At 50.7% G+C, this 17473-nt stretch overlaps 7 protein-coding genes across 7 annotated transcripts; 4 read left to right on the top strand and 3 right to left on the bottom strand.

Moving 5' to 3' along the window:
* Positions 1 to 124: 124 nt before the first annotated feature.
* Positions 125 to 2181, top strand: Z518_09431 (uncharacterized protein; the record flags this gene model as incomplete). Its single annotated transcript, XM_013413387.1, has 7 exons — positions 125 to 178; positions 244 to 267; positions 328 to 440; positions 500 to 930; positions 989 to 1524; positions 1630 to 1793; positions 1848 to 2181. 7 exons carry the CDS (start codon positions 125 to 127, stop codon positions 2179 to 2181), a joined length of 1656 nt encoding a protein of 551 aa, XP_013268841.1.
* Positions 2182 to 4196: 2015 nt separating this feature from the next.
* On the bottom strand, positions 4197 to 4609 carry Z518_09430 (uncharacterized protein; the record flags this gene model as incomplete). The annotated part of the gene is made up of 2 exons (XM_013413386.1): positions 4197 to 4396; positions 4483 to 4609. 2 exons carry the CDS (start codon positions 4607 to 4609, stop codon positions 4197 to 4199), a joined length of 327 nt encoding a protein of 108 aa, XP_013268840.1.
* A 13-nt stretch (positions 4610 to 4622) lies between these two features.
* On the bottom strand, positions 4623 to 5476 carry Z518_09429 (uncharacterized protein; the record flags this gene model as incomplete). Its single annotated transcript, XM_013413385.1, has 2 exons — positions 4623 to 5316; positions 5358 to 5476. The coding sequence occupies 2 exons, from the start codon at positions 5474 to 5476 to the stop codon at positions 4623 to 4625; spliced, it is 813 nt and encodes a 270-aa protein (XP_013268839.1).
* A 1267-nt stretch (positions 5477 to 6743) lies between these two features.
* On the top strand, positions 6744 to 8000 carry Z518_09428 (uncharacterized protein; the record flags this gene model as incomplete). Its single annotated transcript, XM_013413384.1, has 1 exon — positions 6744 to 8000. One exon carries the CDS (start codon positions 6744 to 6746, stop codon positions 7998 to 8000), a length of 1257 nt encoding a protein of 418 aa, XP_013268838.1.
* A 1096-nt stretch (positions 8001 to 9096) lies between these two features.
* Z518_09427 (uncharacterized protein) lies at positions 9097 to 10703 on the top strand (the record flags this gene model as incomplete). Its single annotated transcript, XM_013413383.1, has 2 exons — positions 9097 to 9389; positions 9455 to 10703. 2 exons carry the CDS (start codon positions 9097 to 9099, stop codon positions 10701 to 10703), a joined length of 1542 nt encoding a protein of 513 aa, XP_013268837.1.
* A 726-nt stretch (positions 10704 to 11429) lies between these two features.
* Positions 11430 to 14024, bottom strand: Z518_09426 (uncharacterized protein; the record flags this gene model as incomplete). The annotated part of the gene is made up of 2 exons (XM_013413382.1): positions 11430 to 12698; positions 13692 to 14024. 2 exons carry the CDS (start codon positions 14022 to 14024, stop codon positions 11430 to 11432), a joined length of 1602 nt encoding a protein of 533 aa, XP_013268836.1.
* A 1091-nt stretch (positions 14025 to 15115) lies between these two features.
* Z518_09425 (uncharacterized protein) lies at positions 15116 to 16762 on the top strand (the record flags this gene model as incomplete). The annotated part of the gene is made up of 3 exons (XM_013413381.1): positions 15116 to 15218; positions 15272 to 15372; positions 15425 to 16762. The coding sequence occupies 3 exons, from the start codon at positions 15116 to 15118 to the stop codon at positions 16760 to 16762; spliced, it is 1542 nt and encodes a 513-aa protein (XP_013268835.1).
* Positions 16763 to 17473: the final 711 nt, after the last annotated feature.

Raw genomic sequence — 17473 nt, 5'->3', positions numbered from 1 at the left:
CATTTCAACGATCCCTTTCATCGACATTCTGTCCACTTCTCTCCCAAGGATCCTCCAAGGTAATACAAGCGTCTCGAGACCGTTAGACGAATCAATTCGTACATGAGACCCATCAAGCCGCACAATGGCGGAACCAAATCAGTCTGACCCTGAGAACTCTACTCTACGAGTTCCCGCGGTACGGCTTCCAGGCATCCTCCTTTCATTCCGCTCCTTAGGTGCCCAATGCTAATATCTAATTAGTGCGATAGCTGTCGAGCCCGAAAGGTATGTCCTACGTGTGAAGGCCTTGCCTGATAGGACCAGTAACAATTGATCGCTCGACAGATTCGATGTGACAGAAAGAATCCATGTGCTAGCTGTAAGACATCTCGCATTGCGTGTCGTACCACAAAGAGGAATGCCGAGAAGAGGCAGAGAATTCTCGTCTCAGGGCGATAGTGAGTCGGCTGCGGATCTCCCAAATGCTCTATTGCCGAGGTCTAACCCAATCCCGTAGTGAACGCGAGATCGAGGATATCAATGGCCGCTTAGCTAGCCTCGAACGAATTCTACAGGACCTTGTCAAAACCCAGAAACATAGCGGCTCAGAGTCAATACCTTCGTCACACACAGAAACGTTGTCCACTCCTCGCGGCAGCCAGCTCGGTGAGAGGGAATTGGAATTTGAGGGCGAGTCTTCATTTGTCGCCCATTCTAAACATGTAACTCGAGCCTTCGAGAGTAGCCTCAACAACTCGCCTTACTCTGGTTCTGTTAGAGATGTTTCCGCTGCTGTTGCTACCTTGAGAACTTTCTTGAACGAAAATTCTCCTGTAGCAAACGAGTCCACTCGTTTCTACCAACCCCTACAAGAGGCCATCTATTACCCCGAGCTCTCTGGCTTGGCACTTCCTCCAATGCAAGCAGTTTTACGTCTGTTGAGACATGGTAAAAGTACTCTTCCTCGACTGACACCGTTAAGGATAGCTTGACTGACCGCAAACAGCACATCCTCACAAATTTTTCTACGATATTCCCACCCTTGACATCGCCTATATCACGAACTTATGCCATCACCACTGCCGCAGAATGGTTCAAGATGCCGGGTATCACCGTCTTCCGCCTTACACAGTCAACCCAACAGCATCAAAGAAGAGACTGGTCTTCTGGACTGTCTATGCCTTGGATCGAGGCATGGGACTCAATCTAGGCCGTTCCCCCACCCTTCAAGATTGTGACATTTCCGTTGATCGACCGAAGATGCCAGAAGAGATCCGCGATGTCTGGGGTGCCATGTACCTAGGCTGGCTCGACTATGCAGAGCTGCAAGGCCACATCTACGAACAATTGTATTGTGCCCGTGCACAAAAGCAACCCACTAAAGTGAGAGCTGAGCTTGCTCGGGGCCTGGCTTCTCGACTGATCCAAATGAAAGAGCAGTTCGTCTTCGATTTTTCCAATACCCCGTTTGCCGAGTCATTCAGTGATGCCATGATCTCTGTCCAAATTGTGCTTTCCTCGACGCTCACTCTCGTCTATAGGGTGATTCCACCTGCTCCTCTACCATCAAACCAACCACATCATCCTCTCAAATCCTGCGACGAGGCTCTCCAAAATCCCCGCGAAGCACTAATCACACACAACTAGGCTTGGAGTATCTTACAACACCGTGCGAATGATGAGTGGCGACTGTTCATCCACTGGACGCTTCTGTGGTGTCCCTTTATCCCGTATATCGTGGTATTCGGAAATATTATCGCAGACAGAAACAAAGACGACATCAGACTCCTGGAGCACGTCGTCAATACCCTGTAAGGGGCGGCTGAGATGAGTTCAGGCGTGAGCAAGCTATATCGCGCTTGTAGGATATTCTACCAGATCGCCAACATCTACCTCGGCCGGGATAATTCATCAGTACAGCAGGCTCCTCAAGTTACCACTTCGTCTGCTTCGAATCAACTCGTTTTACCACGTTCGCAACAATCATTGCGAGAGCTCGATACACAACTGACTAACACGATCCTCCCCGATCTTCCACTCTCTCAGCAAGATTGGGATGGGATGCTAGATGAACGGGATCTAGGCCTCGGGGCTGAGAATGCAAAAGAGATGTCCAATTTCTTTGGGAATTACTTGTCAGGCTCTGGAAGCAGTCTTAATGGGAGTATGACCATTGGAAACCAAGAAGGCTTTGATTAACCGCCTTTGGTTTCAATGAAATTGAAATGTACTTTATCCGCAACCGACTTAAGAGCTTCCGTGAATACTACCGAGCCTAGTGCAACCTTTCGTATACAAGATAATGGCGACTGACAGACATCAGCAAGCCTTCAGAATCTCGTTCGGGGGAATGGAACTTGCAAGGCTGACCAAGGCGAACCTCCTTTTCCTAATCGAGAATAGCTTCCCTTTTCACAGGCCGCGCCCCACTAAGTGAGCAAAGGCTTTGTACATTTCAGGCGCAATCCGATTGCTTTTTGGCTTTCTACGACCCAGAGAAGTCGATGGCTCCTCGGAATCTCTGTATCGGTAATGCAGCCATTCGAAACATGATATTCTGGCTTTTTAGCACACTTTATCTCCTTGCACCACTGGTGTCACGGCTACACGCCCTGATGACGACCGTGTTAAAGAGCATCAAACTTCTACCCGAACTCGGCATCCGCAGCTTTAGAGATGACTTCTTTTCATCAAAGATTCCCAGGAACCCTGATGAGACGGTAAGCAAAGGTGCAGGGAAACTAATTTGCGTTTCAGCCGGCTCAATTCCACCCCGACCCATTCTCATCCTAGTACTCTTTATTTTCACATCGGCCATGTCCTGATCCATCGCACTACAGACTTTGGTCCAAAGCTTCACAACCATCACAAGAACACCACCAGCAAACACCATCGTACTACGAGCAGAGCTTTTCCGCCGAGTAGACTCCTAGATCTGCGCCCAATTGCAAGGCTATTACTCCGACGGAGACCCGGCAAGTCTGTTCAGGCTCGAAATCCGTCTGTGCCTTCGCCAACGAGCTGCAAGGTCGCTGTGACAATGGCAATAATTGGAAATTCCGCACAACGTGCTACGGAGACAGTCACACAAATTCATGTGCTGGCAGATGTCTTCATTGGTTGGACTTTTATATCATCTTTACGCCGAACGATGCGCTAATGGAGTGAACTTTGCAGCCCCAGCTCAGCACCATCATGTTCCAAGTACATTTACATCGATCGCTCAAGCTCCGAGCGGTGGACAGGGTACTCTTGCGACCAAGAGAAGGGGTGACGTTGTATGCTGCCCAGCCGATGCAGTTGCCATCAGCAGCATCACCAGCTCGACAATGAAGCAAACGACTTCAACAACACGATCACACTCATCATATACAACGCGCAAAATAACTTCATCTTCATTTTCTTCGACAAGTAGCCTCATAACCACTACCATTTCTAGTACCACAATCTCATCCGAGCCTGCAAATCCAACTGCCCCGGTGTTTCCTGCTAAGCTTTCTGTTGCCGGTATTCGATACTGAGACAATCATCGGTGGTGTGGTCGGCGATGTATGCGGAGGCATCATGCTTACCCTGGTCCTCGCCATGTCATACTCGTTGTGTAGGAAGAGATACGTGAGTCTGCCACAAACGAAGGTCATGATTTCGATTGGGCGTAGGGATCATGCATGGCATGAGGATTCTGTTGGGGGAGTCCCTGAACCATATGTCTCTCATTCAGGCATGGGAAAAGGTTGACCGAGTAACAGTCTCATGAGAAAAGGCAAAATCAAGCAAAACAAAGGATCAGGTTTATTGGGTCGGGTATAATGTGTAGTTGCCTGGAAGTGACCTCGGTTTAGAACAAGCCAACTCATTGGATTTGACGTATTTCCCCCCCCCCCCCCCCCCCCCAAAAAGACAAAGTAGATGGTCCTTTCTTTTCCATTTAAGCCGATATCCCCTATGGCCTTTTCCACAGCATTCAACTGGAACGAGCGTTTTTGGGCACTGGATCCTAGGATGTTTGTGTAAATGGATCCCTGCTATCCGCGGATTGCCCGCTTAAATAGACCTGTAGTCATTCATACAAAACAACGACTCAAAGGCCCATGTTCCATTGTATGGCTCATGCATCACCCACTAAACATTCATACTATATCGCACAACCACATTAGCGTTGATGCTTGTCCCGTATCCACACTCGACGCTGGGATTAGGGATCCAGGCCTCACTTACTTAATATGAATACTTTTAGGTTCAAGATATGCCGTGAGACCTTCCTCGCCCAACTCGCGTCCATTGCCAGACTCCTTCATTCCGCCAAAGGGTGTTTGAGGTTCAGGGAAGAAAGGTGAGTTGATCGCCACGCCGCCAGACTCAATAGACGAAGCTACGCGGAGACCACGTGTCGATGAAGAAGTGTAGATCGTCGCTGGAGCCGTGACTGTTAGAACGGCCGGGAATTGCAAGAGGCGAAAGCAGAAAAATGAACCTAGGAGGGAAAGAAAATGAACTTACAAGCCAAGCCGTATGTAGTTTCGTTGGCGAGTTCGATCTCTTCTTCCTCCGTCTTGAAGGTCTTGATGGTCATCACAGGGCCAAAGATCTCTTCATTCCAGATACGATTGCCAAGTTTGGGATTCATGAAAAGCGTCGGCTCACCGTGAGCAATGTCGCCGTGTCCTTGCCAATGTCAGTGTATATCCCATGACACGGTCATACTGCGCCTTGTCCACGACGGGTCCATGCGTGGTTGTTGGCTCCAAGGGATTCGCGCCCGTTCCGGCAGAGACAGATTCAAAGGCTGCATTCACGGCTTCTTGGAACCTGGGCGCGATGTCTTCTTGGACTAGAACGCGAGATGCGGCGACACAGACCTGGCCCGAGTTGAGTAGAAAGCCTTGCCCGACACCACCGACTGCAGCTTCAAGGGGAGCGTCATTGAAGACGATAGCCGGCAATTTTCCGCCCAGTTCGAGGGTCACCCGCTTCAAGTCGGATTTGGCAGCTGCTGCTTGTACGGCACGTCGGGCCGTGATGGAACCAGTAAAGCTGATCTTCGCGATGTTCATGTGTGAGGCTAATGCGGCGCCGGTATCTCGAGCACCTCTCACGAATTGCACGACACCAAGGGGGAAGCCGGCTTCGGCATATAGAGGTGCTAGGCCGAGCACGCCCAGTGGTGATTTTTCCGATGTTTTGAAGATGAATGAGCAACCTGCTGCGAGGGCGGGGGCGATTTTCCACCCAACGTAGACGAAAGCGGCATTCCAGGAGGCGATACCTGCGCAGACACCCACGGGTTCGTAGCGGACGATCTTGTATGTTCCGTTTTCTTCCGTGAAGCTTTTCCTAGCAATTTTATCAGCCTAGCCCGCATAAAAGCGGTGTACGAGGCCATGTAGGGGATGTCGAAATGCTTAATCACGGAGATGGGTCGTCCCGTGGGTAGCGACTCTAGACGAGCGAGTTTATCAGCGTTCTGTTCCACCAGATCCGCGAATTTGAGCATACGCGTTGCACGTTGTGCGCCGGTAAATTTCTTCCATGGTCCCTTCTTTAGAACGTTGAGGGAGGCGGAGACTGCAGCGTCAATGTCGGCGCCGTTGGCCACGTGGATGTCGGTTGCAACGGTTGATTCATCCCAGGGGTTTTGTGAGAGTCATGCGTTCGGAGCCGTGGGAGGGAACGAACTCATTGTTGATGTATAATTTGCCATTGTATTCTTCCGGGGAGAGAACCATTTTGATTGACTTGACGTTAGGATTTTGTGTTGATGAGATTGAACAAGAAAAACAGAAAGGATATCAGGCAGTGAGATGGGTGTGAAGGGGAAAGCTGGAAGCTGCTACTTTATCGTCATCAACGAGATGTTTTGCCAAAACTTCATTGCTAGAGTGGGATATACAAACGGAGACTCAGTCCCGGGCTCCCTGGGCGGTACAGCTGTCTTCTCATACTACTCACGTCCCCGGAAGAAGTACCACGGCATGAAATATGTCGATGTCGGAGAGTGTTATCTCCTCGGGACGATTCCTTGATGCGGGCCTGGAGTATGCAAAGAAAGGACCCTCGGTTTGCCGAATCACTCTGTCATTTCAATTGGGTATCTCCCGAAGGAGATAAGGCTGTCGGAGTAGCACTCGGGGGTCTTCGCTTGACTCTTTCTCGAGGCCTCAGCCAAGTACCAATTTGGGGAATTGTTGGTCAGAATGTATGTCACAGCAGCGAGGCTCTGTAGCTCTAGACCAGGTATGATCTAGCTGAAGGCTCGAAGTCTCACCTCTCGGACGGATATTTTGTCCCTGGAAGCTGATCATATGTAAGTAGTCGGGAGCCTTATACCAAGAACGAATTGGGATGGTCAGGAAGGTATTCGAAACAAGGAAAGGACTGCTGGAAGTGGTATGAGTTCCGGCGAACAGCACAACGGATATGACCTCTATTTGGTAGTAAATGATCATGCATGGCCAGATCTGCACAACGCTGGTGAAGGTGCAGAACAGAAAAGTGTATCGATGATCTCTAACACGAAGCGATAGGAAATATGAGTGCTTCGTATCCGCCGCAACGGGGGTTATCCAATATACTGGTTAATCCGGTTAAGCAGCTACGGTGGACGAAGAAACTTTAGGGCGCGATTACAATCACGTGGCCTGCGAATGCATGTGGTCGACACTCTCTTTGCTCATTCCATGTCAAACACGTCCTCGCCATTGAAATGGTGAACCACTGCTATAGGTTCTCCCTTTGCCAATCAACAATCAACGACCCCAAAGATGGCCTCCCCAGAACTCATAGCTATGCTTGAATCTGTTGCCGATAGTTCTGCTGCGGTCAAGACTGAAACTTACAATACCCTCCTCTCTGAACTGACTGGTTCTTCACCTGCTTCCCCTGAACAGCATGCGGCAAATCTGATCACATTTGTCGATTCGGCGCTCTCTTCCTCGCTCGGAATCATTACTGTCCGGCCCCTCCTGGCCAGCCTCATCAAGTCCCTCACTTCTGTCCCATCCGAGGTCAAGGTCAAGGTTGGGTCTCATATCGCCGAAGCATTGCGGTCTCACCTAGCTTCATATGAAGAGCAGGATGCTGCAGTCAGAGAGATACTAGCGGATGGATACGAGGCGGAGGAGGAATACTCTGCGGCTGCCAAGGCCTTACAAGGCATAAATCTAGACACCACTCAACGTCAAGTCTCAGATCGATCTAAGGTCGAAACATGGATCCGGATTGTCCGATATTATCTGGAGGAGGATGATACCGTGGCCGCGGAGACAGCATTGAACAAGATCAAAAACTCGGCCGCAGCCGCACAGGTCTTGAAAGACGCTCCAGATCTGAGACTACACTACCAATTATCCCAAGCACGCATCTTGGACTCTCGTCGAGATTTCCTGAATGCGTCTGCGGAATATTTCCATGTGTCTTTCAACTCAATGACCGATGACGAGGAACGGAAACGGGCCCTCTCTGCAGCTATCAAAACAGCCATTCTCGCTCCAGCAGGTCCGCAAAGAAGTCGCACACTGGCAAAGCTGTACAAGGATGAGAGGTCGCCGGAGACGGAAGAGTATGGGATTTTGGAGAATATGTTCTTGGACCGATTACTGTCTGCCGCGGAAGTCGACGCATTCGCATCTACCCTGGCACCTCATCAGCTCGCCAAAACGTCGGACGGCAGTACCGTCTTGAGCAAGGCTGTCATCGAGCACAACTTGCTTGCCACAAGTCGACTGTATGAAAACATTACAACGGCTGCTCTTGCACGGATTCTCGGTCTCAAGGATGGCAAAGACGAAACCGCGGCGGAGAAGGCTGAAGATTATGCCGCACGAATGGTTGAACAAGGTCGGCTCCGAGGAGAGATTGATCAGATTGCAGGGGTGATCCTGTTCGAAACGGTTCCAGGTGTCGAACTGAGAGGTCCAATTCGAGATCTTCAACAATGGGATCAAGGAGTCCAAGGCTTGGTGGAAGATGTGGAGCGGTGCGCGGCTGGTCTTAGTGAGAGTTTTCCGGTAAGCAAGTGAGACGGATGCACAAAGATGGAGGTTGACTGCTGTTATCTCTAGGAGCTGGCGGCTGAACAGGCGCCGCACTAAAGGGAGATCATCTACATCTCCATACTTCCGGTTCAGCAAGTGATATGTGTTCTGCGCATAGAGTGAGAGCAACCAGAGGTCAATGGAAGCCGCAGCATAATTTCAATAATGTTCAACAAAGCACCATCCCTTTCAGGGGCTTCCTTTTGGAGGGGGTGGATGCGGTGAAAGAAAGATACCTCGGACGGACGACCGCACAAAACTCGGGGGGGGGGGGGGGCGCTTTCAAAGGATGTGAGACGCGGTATGTTTATGTTGGGAATGAAGCCAGATCCGGGTGAAGTGCTCCCTTCGGATGGGACGCCTCAAGTCCATAATCGCCACTTTGGCCGGACAGTCATTATCCGAAAGAGGGAAATCATTGAGAAGGCTAATGGCCAGCGAGACAGCCCCATAATGACATAAGCTGGCCTGAACAGCCGAGTGATAATGTGGGCCACGGATCGGATGAGGGAACGAAAATAGGCGAGTCAGAGTCTTGTTGCACACTCCCAAATCGCATATTAGTTGCATGTCATGATGCCAGGGCTTGAAGGTTCCAGTCGTCGTGGAACCTGCGCAGCTCGGCTATGATTGGTATGTGTAAAGCGGCGGGAAACCGGGAGGCGAATAAATCGGCGGGCACCGAGGCATGGAGAGGCGGGGCTTCGTTAGCAAACTCTAAAGCAGCACAATCTGGAGGAGGCGCACATTCTGCTGCGGACCTCCAATCACCAACAAGCAAATTCTCCTCACTTCCCGACCTCAACTTCCGTTTCTCTTCAGCGTGACCGTTGACCACCGCCGCCCTTGTGCACCGGCACCGTCTGGCTCGTCGTCTGTGGGCACCGATTGCTATTCACTCGTTCGGTTTACCGCCCAGCTCAGCTTCGTCCAGCTTCGGCTGCGGGGGCTGACCGTTTGTATAAAAAGGCTATTTGCTATCCTCGATCGAATCCAATGCCAGTCCATTGCGGTCTGTATTGACTTGGTCGACTTCTCAATTCTCTTAGAAGTCAGTGCTTGTCCAAAGTTTCTTGTCACCATGCTTGTCACCTCAGCCATTTCACCCTACGCTCTCCTCCTTCTCCCCGTCCTATACTTTCTTCTCCCATATCTCCGGAACTGGAGCCTTCTCAAAGTCCCTGGTCCACTACCGGCCGCTCTGTCGAATTTTTGGTTGCTGTACCAATGTCGTCGAGGACGCCGATATCAAGCCGTGGACGATCTGCACAAGGAGTATGGCAAAGTGGTACGCATTCAGCCCAATCATGTCTCAATCGCGGATGACCATGCCATCAACACCATCTACGGGCATGGCAATGGTTTTCTGAAATCGTACGTATCTCCATCTTGAAGACCATCCATCAGTGTCAAGGTCCCTTGTTCTAACATACATCCAGCGAGTACTACGATGCCTTCGTCTCCATTCGACGAGGTCTATTCAATACTCGTGACCGAGCCGAGCACACCCGCAAACGCAAGGTTGTCTCGCACACTTTCTCGGCCAAATCCATTGGGGAGTTCGAACAATACATTCACGCGAACCTCGAGCTCTTCATGCACAAGTGGGACAATATTTCCAAAGTCAAGAAGAATCCGTCTACTGGCTATGCCTCCATTGATGCACTACACTGGTTCAACTACCTCGCCTTCGACATCATTGGGGATCTTGCCTTTGGCCAGCCCTTCGGTATGCTCGAGCGTGAAAAGGATATTGCTGAGATTCGTAAATCTCCAGACGCCCCACCAACCACTGCACCCGCCATCGAGGTCCTCAACCGCCGTGGCGAAGTCTCGGGGACCCTCGGGTGCTTACCTCAGCTTAAGCCTTACGCTAGATATCTCCCTGACTCATTCTTCAGCCAGGGTGTCGAAGCCGTTGAAAATCTTGCTGGCATTGCAATTGCTCGTGTGAAGCAGCGCTTGGAAAACCCCAACACCGACCGTGTTGATCTTCTCGCTCGACTCATGGAAGGCAAAGACGCCAACGGCGAGAAACTGGGTCGCGAGGAACTCACTGCAGAAGCTTTGACCCAGCTTATCGCTGGCAGCGACACGACCTCCAACACCTCCTGCGCCATCTTGTACTGGGTCATTCGAACTCCCCGGGTTCTGGAGACGCTACAGAAAGAGCTCGACGCGTCAATCGGACCTGGTGTACCGGCCTACGAACAAGTCAAAGACCTTCCCTACGTGCAGTGGGTGATCAATGAAACAATGCGCATCCATAGCACCAGCTCCCTGGGACTCCCTCGACTTGTCCCCTCCGCCACACCCGATAACCCGAACCCCGGACCGGTTGAGATCCTAGGCTACAGCTTCCCGCCGGGCACCGCTCTCAGCGTTCCATCTTACACGATCCACCACTCCAAGGAAATCTGGGGACCTGATGCGGACGAATTCGTGCCTGAGCGCTGGGCTGAAGATCGCCTGACTGGCCGACAGAAGGAGGCTTTCATTCCTTTCTCGATCGGTCCCCGAGCCTGTGTCGGCCGAAACGTCGCTGAGATGGAACTCAAATGCATTGTTGGTACCGTGTTCCGCAACTTCGAGTTCAGAGACGAGCATAACGGTCCCATGGAGACGAGGGAGGGCTTCCTCAGAAAGCCGCTGGGATACAATGTTGGAATTCGGCGAAGGGCTCCCTAGAGTGGGTCAAATTGGACATCGGTCGAAAGTTTGATGTGATGTAATGTGATGATTAGAGTTTGTCGAGGACACAAAATTCCTACGAGAAATGCAATGGACTATGTCGGAATGTTGTGGAAACTGGAATCTCCCAGGGAGACAGCTATAGCGTCGTGCTGGTCGAGACCTTTCCTCTTGTTTACTCTCCGGTAGGTACGTAGGTACGCGGGCGGAGGACCGGAATCGAGGCTTCATTTAGCACAGTCCGGAGCGGCGTTGGTAACCATTTCATGGGCTCTTTTCAAAATTGTGATGAAAGCACATCTTCTCATGGATTTTTATTCATTGTATTTTCCTCCGAGTAGCTTTGCTGCTCTTGCTAAACTATACATGTATCGCGCGTAAATTCTAATGTGATGTACATGAGCTCTGCAAAAATTCGTGATCAAGAATCCTGCCTCCGTCGCACTGTAGGGAAAAACACCCACCAGAAAGGATCACGCTTCCTAGATAGTATATGCAGATCCCAAACGCCAACGCTGTGCTGTGCCGTGCTGTCACGAACTGAGTCATCTGACCACCCTCATGTTGTTTTGCACCATACATTGCCATATTTTCAATATCGGTGTTGTCAAAGTATGCTGACTGGGAGAAGGTTCGGAGAAGCAGACTGGGGTTTGCGAACCCAGTCTGACCTCAGTAATGTATCATTGCTGTGCCCAAAACCGATGCCTTGAACCAACGTGATCATAACTTGGCCTTGATCCTGTCACCATCGCCCTCTTTTTCCGTACTCCCTTTATTAACTGGAATCACCACTAAGACTGCAATATCGTCTACCTTTCCACCGTGCCACGGGTCGAAAGGGAACTGCTTCTGCATCTCTTTAGCGAATGGGCTGTCTCGCTTCGCACTGAGACTGGCGGTTTTGGCCTCCCCAACAATCGCCGCTGCCAGGACACTTTGCAACGTCCCGGGCATCTTATGTTTCTGTAGGCCAATTGATTTGTCCACCAGTTCGGAGAGGACGGGAGAGATGGTATATCCTTGGTCGGGAGACCTTAACCACGCGCCCGTCATGCGCATGCGCTTTGAGACGATGGACAGGACGTCCTGGGAATTGAGGTTGTCCCAGACACCGTCTGTTGCCAGAACCAACACGTCGCCGTGCCGCAGCATGTGATCAGCTAAGTCGGCTCGGTCGGGTTTGTCATTTAGGGGCATCCCTCCAAAGACCATTGCCTGAGCGAGGATCTCAGGCGGAGTTAGACTCATTTGATATGGAGTGTTGAATGCATGGGTCTGTGGGTTCGAGTAGTGGTGCACCGTTCCCAGTCGGAGCTGGAGGAAGCCGGAATCTCCCAGATTGGCAACGCGCATTCGCCCATCTGCTTGCGTCACTGCAACACAGGCCGTTGTGCCCCCTGCTCGGATTGCAGGGTCGCTGATTATTTTCTCATATCCCATCTCAAGAAGTTGTTTAGGGCCGAGCCGTTCATCTCGGGACCATGAAAGCGCTGTTTCGGCCATGTAGCTGCAAAGGCCGTGGGAGAAGTCAGCAGGATCGACGCCATGCTCGGTCCAACCGCCCACACCGTCCGCTATAGCGAAAGCTGTTATGTCCGAATCTTGCCCGACTCGGGCCACAAAATATGCATCTTGTCCACTGTCAGGACGGTGAGACCTTTTCTCCTCAATTGTCGAACCATGTTGGAGGCCCAATCCATCAGTGTTGCTTGGATAGTAATCGAATGTACTCAGTTCCGGGTGATATTTCCGTCCCTTGCCGCTGGAAGAGGCGGCAATGTGTAGCGAAATATGAGGGATTGCGGAAGTAGACGAGGCTGCTGCGGCAGCTGAGCGGGGTGAGCAATGTAGTGTTCTGGCATGGGGTTTGTCGAGATCGAGACTTCGCCGAATACTTCGAGGGAGCTCTAGGAAGACACGGTCAGTAAGAGCTGGACCTTGACGGAGAGGATTTGACCGCACGGTGGTATACGTGAGGAGGAGTGAAAACTAATGAGCGAGTGAGAAAAGCTGGTGCTCGAATCGTACCGGCGGATGTCATTTCGCTGATGCGTTGGGGGAAGTTTGGGGAGTCGGCGATCTCGCCTCAGCTAAGCCTAGAAGGCTGAGGGATATACATGAAAAAAAGAAGTAGAGCACAATTCAAGGAGCCCTCCGCGAAAGGAAAACGAGAGCCATTGTTTGTCCCGTTTCCGAAAGTGTTCTTTCTATATCAAAAAGTACAAACTGCGTTTTGCAGACAGCTTCCGCACCCGACAATACAACGGCGAGGCATTCAGCATACCGGGTGATCGCCTGATGCCAACAATAAAGACAGGCAAGTGACCTTCTATTCTCAGGTGTGCCCAAAGTAGCGCTTTGATGAAGGCATCAGTATCGGACTGGTAAGAGACTGATACAAGCAGGATGCTCGAGTCTCCCAATCTGCATGGGGAGGATGCCAGGACAGCTCTCCTTACGTGAATGATCATCTCCTGATTTGCCGCTAACTAGAAGCTCCGCTGATAATGATACATCACCAATCCTTGACATGGACTTTCCTTAACTCCATCCACCCAGTAGAATTTTACATTCCGAGTCGCTAATCCGCCGCTCGATGGAGGCCTTGATCTCAAAATTGGTTTCTGTGAAGCCTTGATCGCAAGCTTGACTGGACACGTGTTGCAGCAAGGCGCTAACAAAACGGAATTTTGTACCACAGTCGGGGCAGCGGAATCGATAATTGTCCGTCCAGCCATTCGTGTATTTCGAGCAAGCGAAATCATCGAATACCCAGTTGACAATATCATCTCCGTCGACTCCGCTTTCGCAGGCTCCTGATTCGAGGTGAATTATCATAGCGGAGAATTCACGAAACCTACGATGACAACCGAAACATGTGAGGTTCTGCGGTAAGTGGGCTCTCTTGTGCTGAAAAAAGAGAAACATGTGTCAGCTTTGGGCCAAACCTGGTGTGCTAAAAAGGACCATGTGTTGTCATACCTGTTGAAGATTGTTGTCGTTGGAAAATTCTTGACCGCATTCGGTACACAGGTGGTGGACACTGATATCGTGACCTCGATGTTGCCTGAAAGTTGGAAAGTCTAAGTCGCAGCGGTCACAAATGTGATGCCGGGAAGAATTGGCAACGTGAGCGTTGCGCGCAGCAGGCGAGACGAAGAGCCGTTCGCAGCGTGTGCACCATTCTCCACGATGTACCGCGGCATTTTGACAGTGGTTGAGCGCACCATTCAAGGTTGAGAATCGTCGATCACAGGGGCGACAGAGGTACTCTTCGTACGCGTGGTCAACGTAAAGCTGGTTGGGGAGAGCCATGTTGACTTGAATTCGTCCACTGTCATGTGGACGGATTGCTTTTGTAGAAGGCCTCTGTTTTTCTGCTCTTTTAATATGGTTGTCGTCTGAGGTTGTGAATTTTGTTGGGCGTCAAGGCTGTACTGCGAGACAGGCCGCATGACTCCGCAAATGGCTTGCCATTCTCCAGGCAACACTGCTCTTACCACCTCGATAACTCCACAACGACGAGGCCTCTAGCATCGACGACGGATTCTATAAAATCGCCCAGACTGGGACCTAATGTGCGCTCGGTAAGACAATGTTCAGCCCTCAAATGTTTAGAAGGGTGACAGTAAAGGAAGGTGGTGCCATGGATGCTCTATGTAAAAACATAACGAGGAACTGTCTACAGCGGTCCTCAGATGTTAAACTGAGTATCTCGAGAGAATTTGTATTGAATGCTCCGTCTATCTAGCAACCGGTCCTGCCAGGTTGCTGGTATTTATACTTGCTTGGTTGACCCCTTTCTTCTCCTATTCCTACCCCTACCCCTATATCCCAAAAAGGGCCACTGGCTACTTGTTCAACCGTTCAACATCAGATCACTCAATGAAATCCATTTGGCAATAAAAGGGAACCAAGGATGAGCACCGTGAGTCTTGATATATCAAATGGATTGGACCCGTCAATATACGACTGTGAATAAGTTGGAGTGAAGTCTCTTTTGAAGATTTCCACCCCTTGGACGTTCAAGGTTTGAAAAGAGCCCTGGATCTCGGCCAAGCATCGCGGAAAGCAAAAAGAGATCGCCACCAATCTTCTGAAACATTCTGATTCCGGGTCTTTCAACCACCCCCGTATTGGCATTAGATCGTGTAACAAAGCTTATGAACCTTGTGCTTGACCGTAGTGGATGATGCGGGGAACAAGGCTGACGCTGCAGTTGACGAGGCTGCGGTCGAGGGGGTCTTCTTTTTAGCATTCTTGGCAGCCTGGGCTATTCCATCCACAACTCCCCAGACGTCATCTGAGCTCCGCATTCTCGACAACTTCCTGCAAACCCGCTGAAAAGCATAATTTCTCGATCTAGCATTTGCTTCTGCATTGGGACGCAAGTTTCATCGCTCACTATGGTAGCTCAAGTTCCGGCTGCACTCAAAGCAGCCGACATCACACATTTCGCTCATCGAGCAGCGCAACTGGAGAAACCCAAGCCCATCATAGCCTATTGGTGTATGCTGCCTTAAGCTTTGGGAAAAGAATATTGCTTTTAACCAATTCCTTAGGCACATACTGGATGGTCAATCAAATCTTGTCAAAGGGCTTGCACAATGCAGACCAAGAGAGCCTTGCCTATACCACTGCACTGATGGATAAGTTGGAACAGGTATGTCCATAACAGCGTCAGGTCTCTTTTCTAGGCTAATCATTCTCTTCAGTTCAAAGCTGAACATGCCGAAGAACCCGCGGTCACCGATGACATTGCCGGAAAAGCATATGTTGAACAATTTGGTCTGGAAACATTTGAAAGAGCAGATAATGCAGTCAGAGCGAATAAAGCTTCGAGGCAGACGGCGGACACATTCCGAGCCTCAGCTACCTTCCTCGAGCTTCTTCAGATCTGGGGCCCCGTTGATCCCGAAATCGCGGCCAAGATCAAGTTTGCGAAATTTCATGCTGTGAGAATAGCCAAAGCATTGAAAGCTGGCGAAGATCCAAATTTGTCAAATCCGAAGCCGCAAACTCCCACCGAGGAAACTTTGCCTGCTTTTGATCTCGGTGACGCGGATGTACAGGCTTTAGGAAGCAACGCCGGAAAACCGAGACAGCCTTCCGTGGTTGAAGTCCCAGACGAAGCCGACAAAGTACAGAGAGGCCTTGCGCAGAAATCTATATTGGACGAGTCGTTACACCCATCTAGAGACACATCCATGCCGCCACCAACAGCGAAAAAAGGTCATCAGCCTTCTGTCGTGGACGTACCTGACGAAGCAGATCGTGTCCAGCGTAGTCTTGCTAAGCAGTCCTCAATTGACGAGTCCCTTCATCCTTCTAGAGCACCATCGCTATCACGTACGCCGGCGAACGATGTCTCACCCTTAGCAGCACAAGATGCAGCCGCATTTTATACCAACCAGCCGGAGCCAGCAGATATCTCACCACTGGATCCCCCCACGAATCGAAAGCCGTCAATAGGAGGGGATTACTTTCCCAGGGCACCTTCTCCACCAACACCAGAACTTCCTTCAGCTCCGACAATGGCGGGGGGGCCTACTGTAGCTTCTCCGACAACAGATCTCGCGGGAGGTGCTCCAGGCTTGCCTTCAGCCCCTTCAGAACCTTCACTCGCTTCGGGGCGAAGCTCGCTTGCGACTCTAAACCAACTGAGTCGCCAATCTCCACCTCCACCACCACATCGACATGGACAATTTCTTCCTCAAGCTGCTCCCGGTCAACCGCCCCAAATCCCTCCGAATTTCCAACCACAAGCTCCAATACCTCAGATTCCTCAAAATCCTCCACAACTGCGACAGGCTCATGGAGCTGTCCCTCCTGTTCCTCCACCGCAACAAGTCATAACCTCATCGCCGGTCTATCCTGCATATCCTGTGCCAGCAGCCCCATCCACACAACCAGTCAACGTGGTGGTTGATGAAGAAGCAATGATGACGGCTCAGAAGCATGCACGATGGGCAATCTCGGCTCTAAATTTTGAGGATGTACCCACTGCTATCAGAGAGTTGCGAGGCGCATTGGCTTCATTGGGCGCGACGTAATGGCGAAACTTGAAGATAGGAGAGAGAAGATATGGTGATATTCAACGATCCTGAAACGACTTCTCGGTCTGGGCCGATTCTCAGTGGCTGAACTCCACTCGAGGCGATGACAACCGAAGATGTCGCTAACGAGTGCAACTATACCCATACTGCATCGAGCTGCAAGGTGTCTCCTAGTTGAACGAATCAGCAAAAGCCATCTTTCTTGCTCTCAGAGGACACTGCAGGATGGTCTCTGATTGATTGAACAAGCGAGGATGCGGGCATGCCTGTCTTGCCTCAGTGAAAGAAGATTTACCATCGCTCCGCGATACGATTAAGCTTGGGAAACAGTATCTAGCAAATGATGGGGACCACCCTCCAAAGTCAATCAAACAGATCTTACGAAGATGTCGATATCTTCATTCCCACCCCAGCTCCTCTACAACGATGTCAATGCCGCTGGAGGACCGCTCTGTGAGGCCGAACAGAATTCCTCGTCAGAGTCCCTTCAGAGCCATTGGCCTTGGCAGGTATCGACAGGCGTGTCTTATTGCACAGGGCAGATACCGTCGTAATCTACTCTAGACGAGCATCGTTGGGGCGATCATTTCGTAGGTACAAAAACGCATTGTACTCATTGAAACCTGGATGGATCATTTTCATTTCATTTCATCTCATTATTTCTCTCCATTCCGTTAATCCCATTATATCTCAATTCTCAAGAATGAC

Source organism: Rhinocladiella mackenziei (assembly GCF_000835555.1).
Source record: "Rhinocladiella mackenziei CBS 650.93 unplaced genomic scaffold supercont1.7, whole genome shotgun sequence".
NCBI lineage: Eukaryota > Fungi > Ascomycota > Eurotiomycetes > Chaetothyriales > Herpotrichiellaceae > Rhinocladiella > Rhinocladiella mackenziei.
Note: the sequence above shows the minus strand (reverse complement) of the source record. Positions and strands in the feature narration are given on the sequence as shown.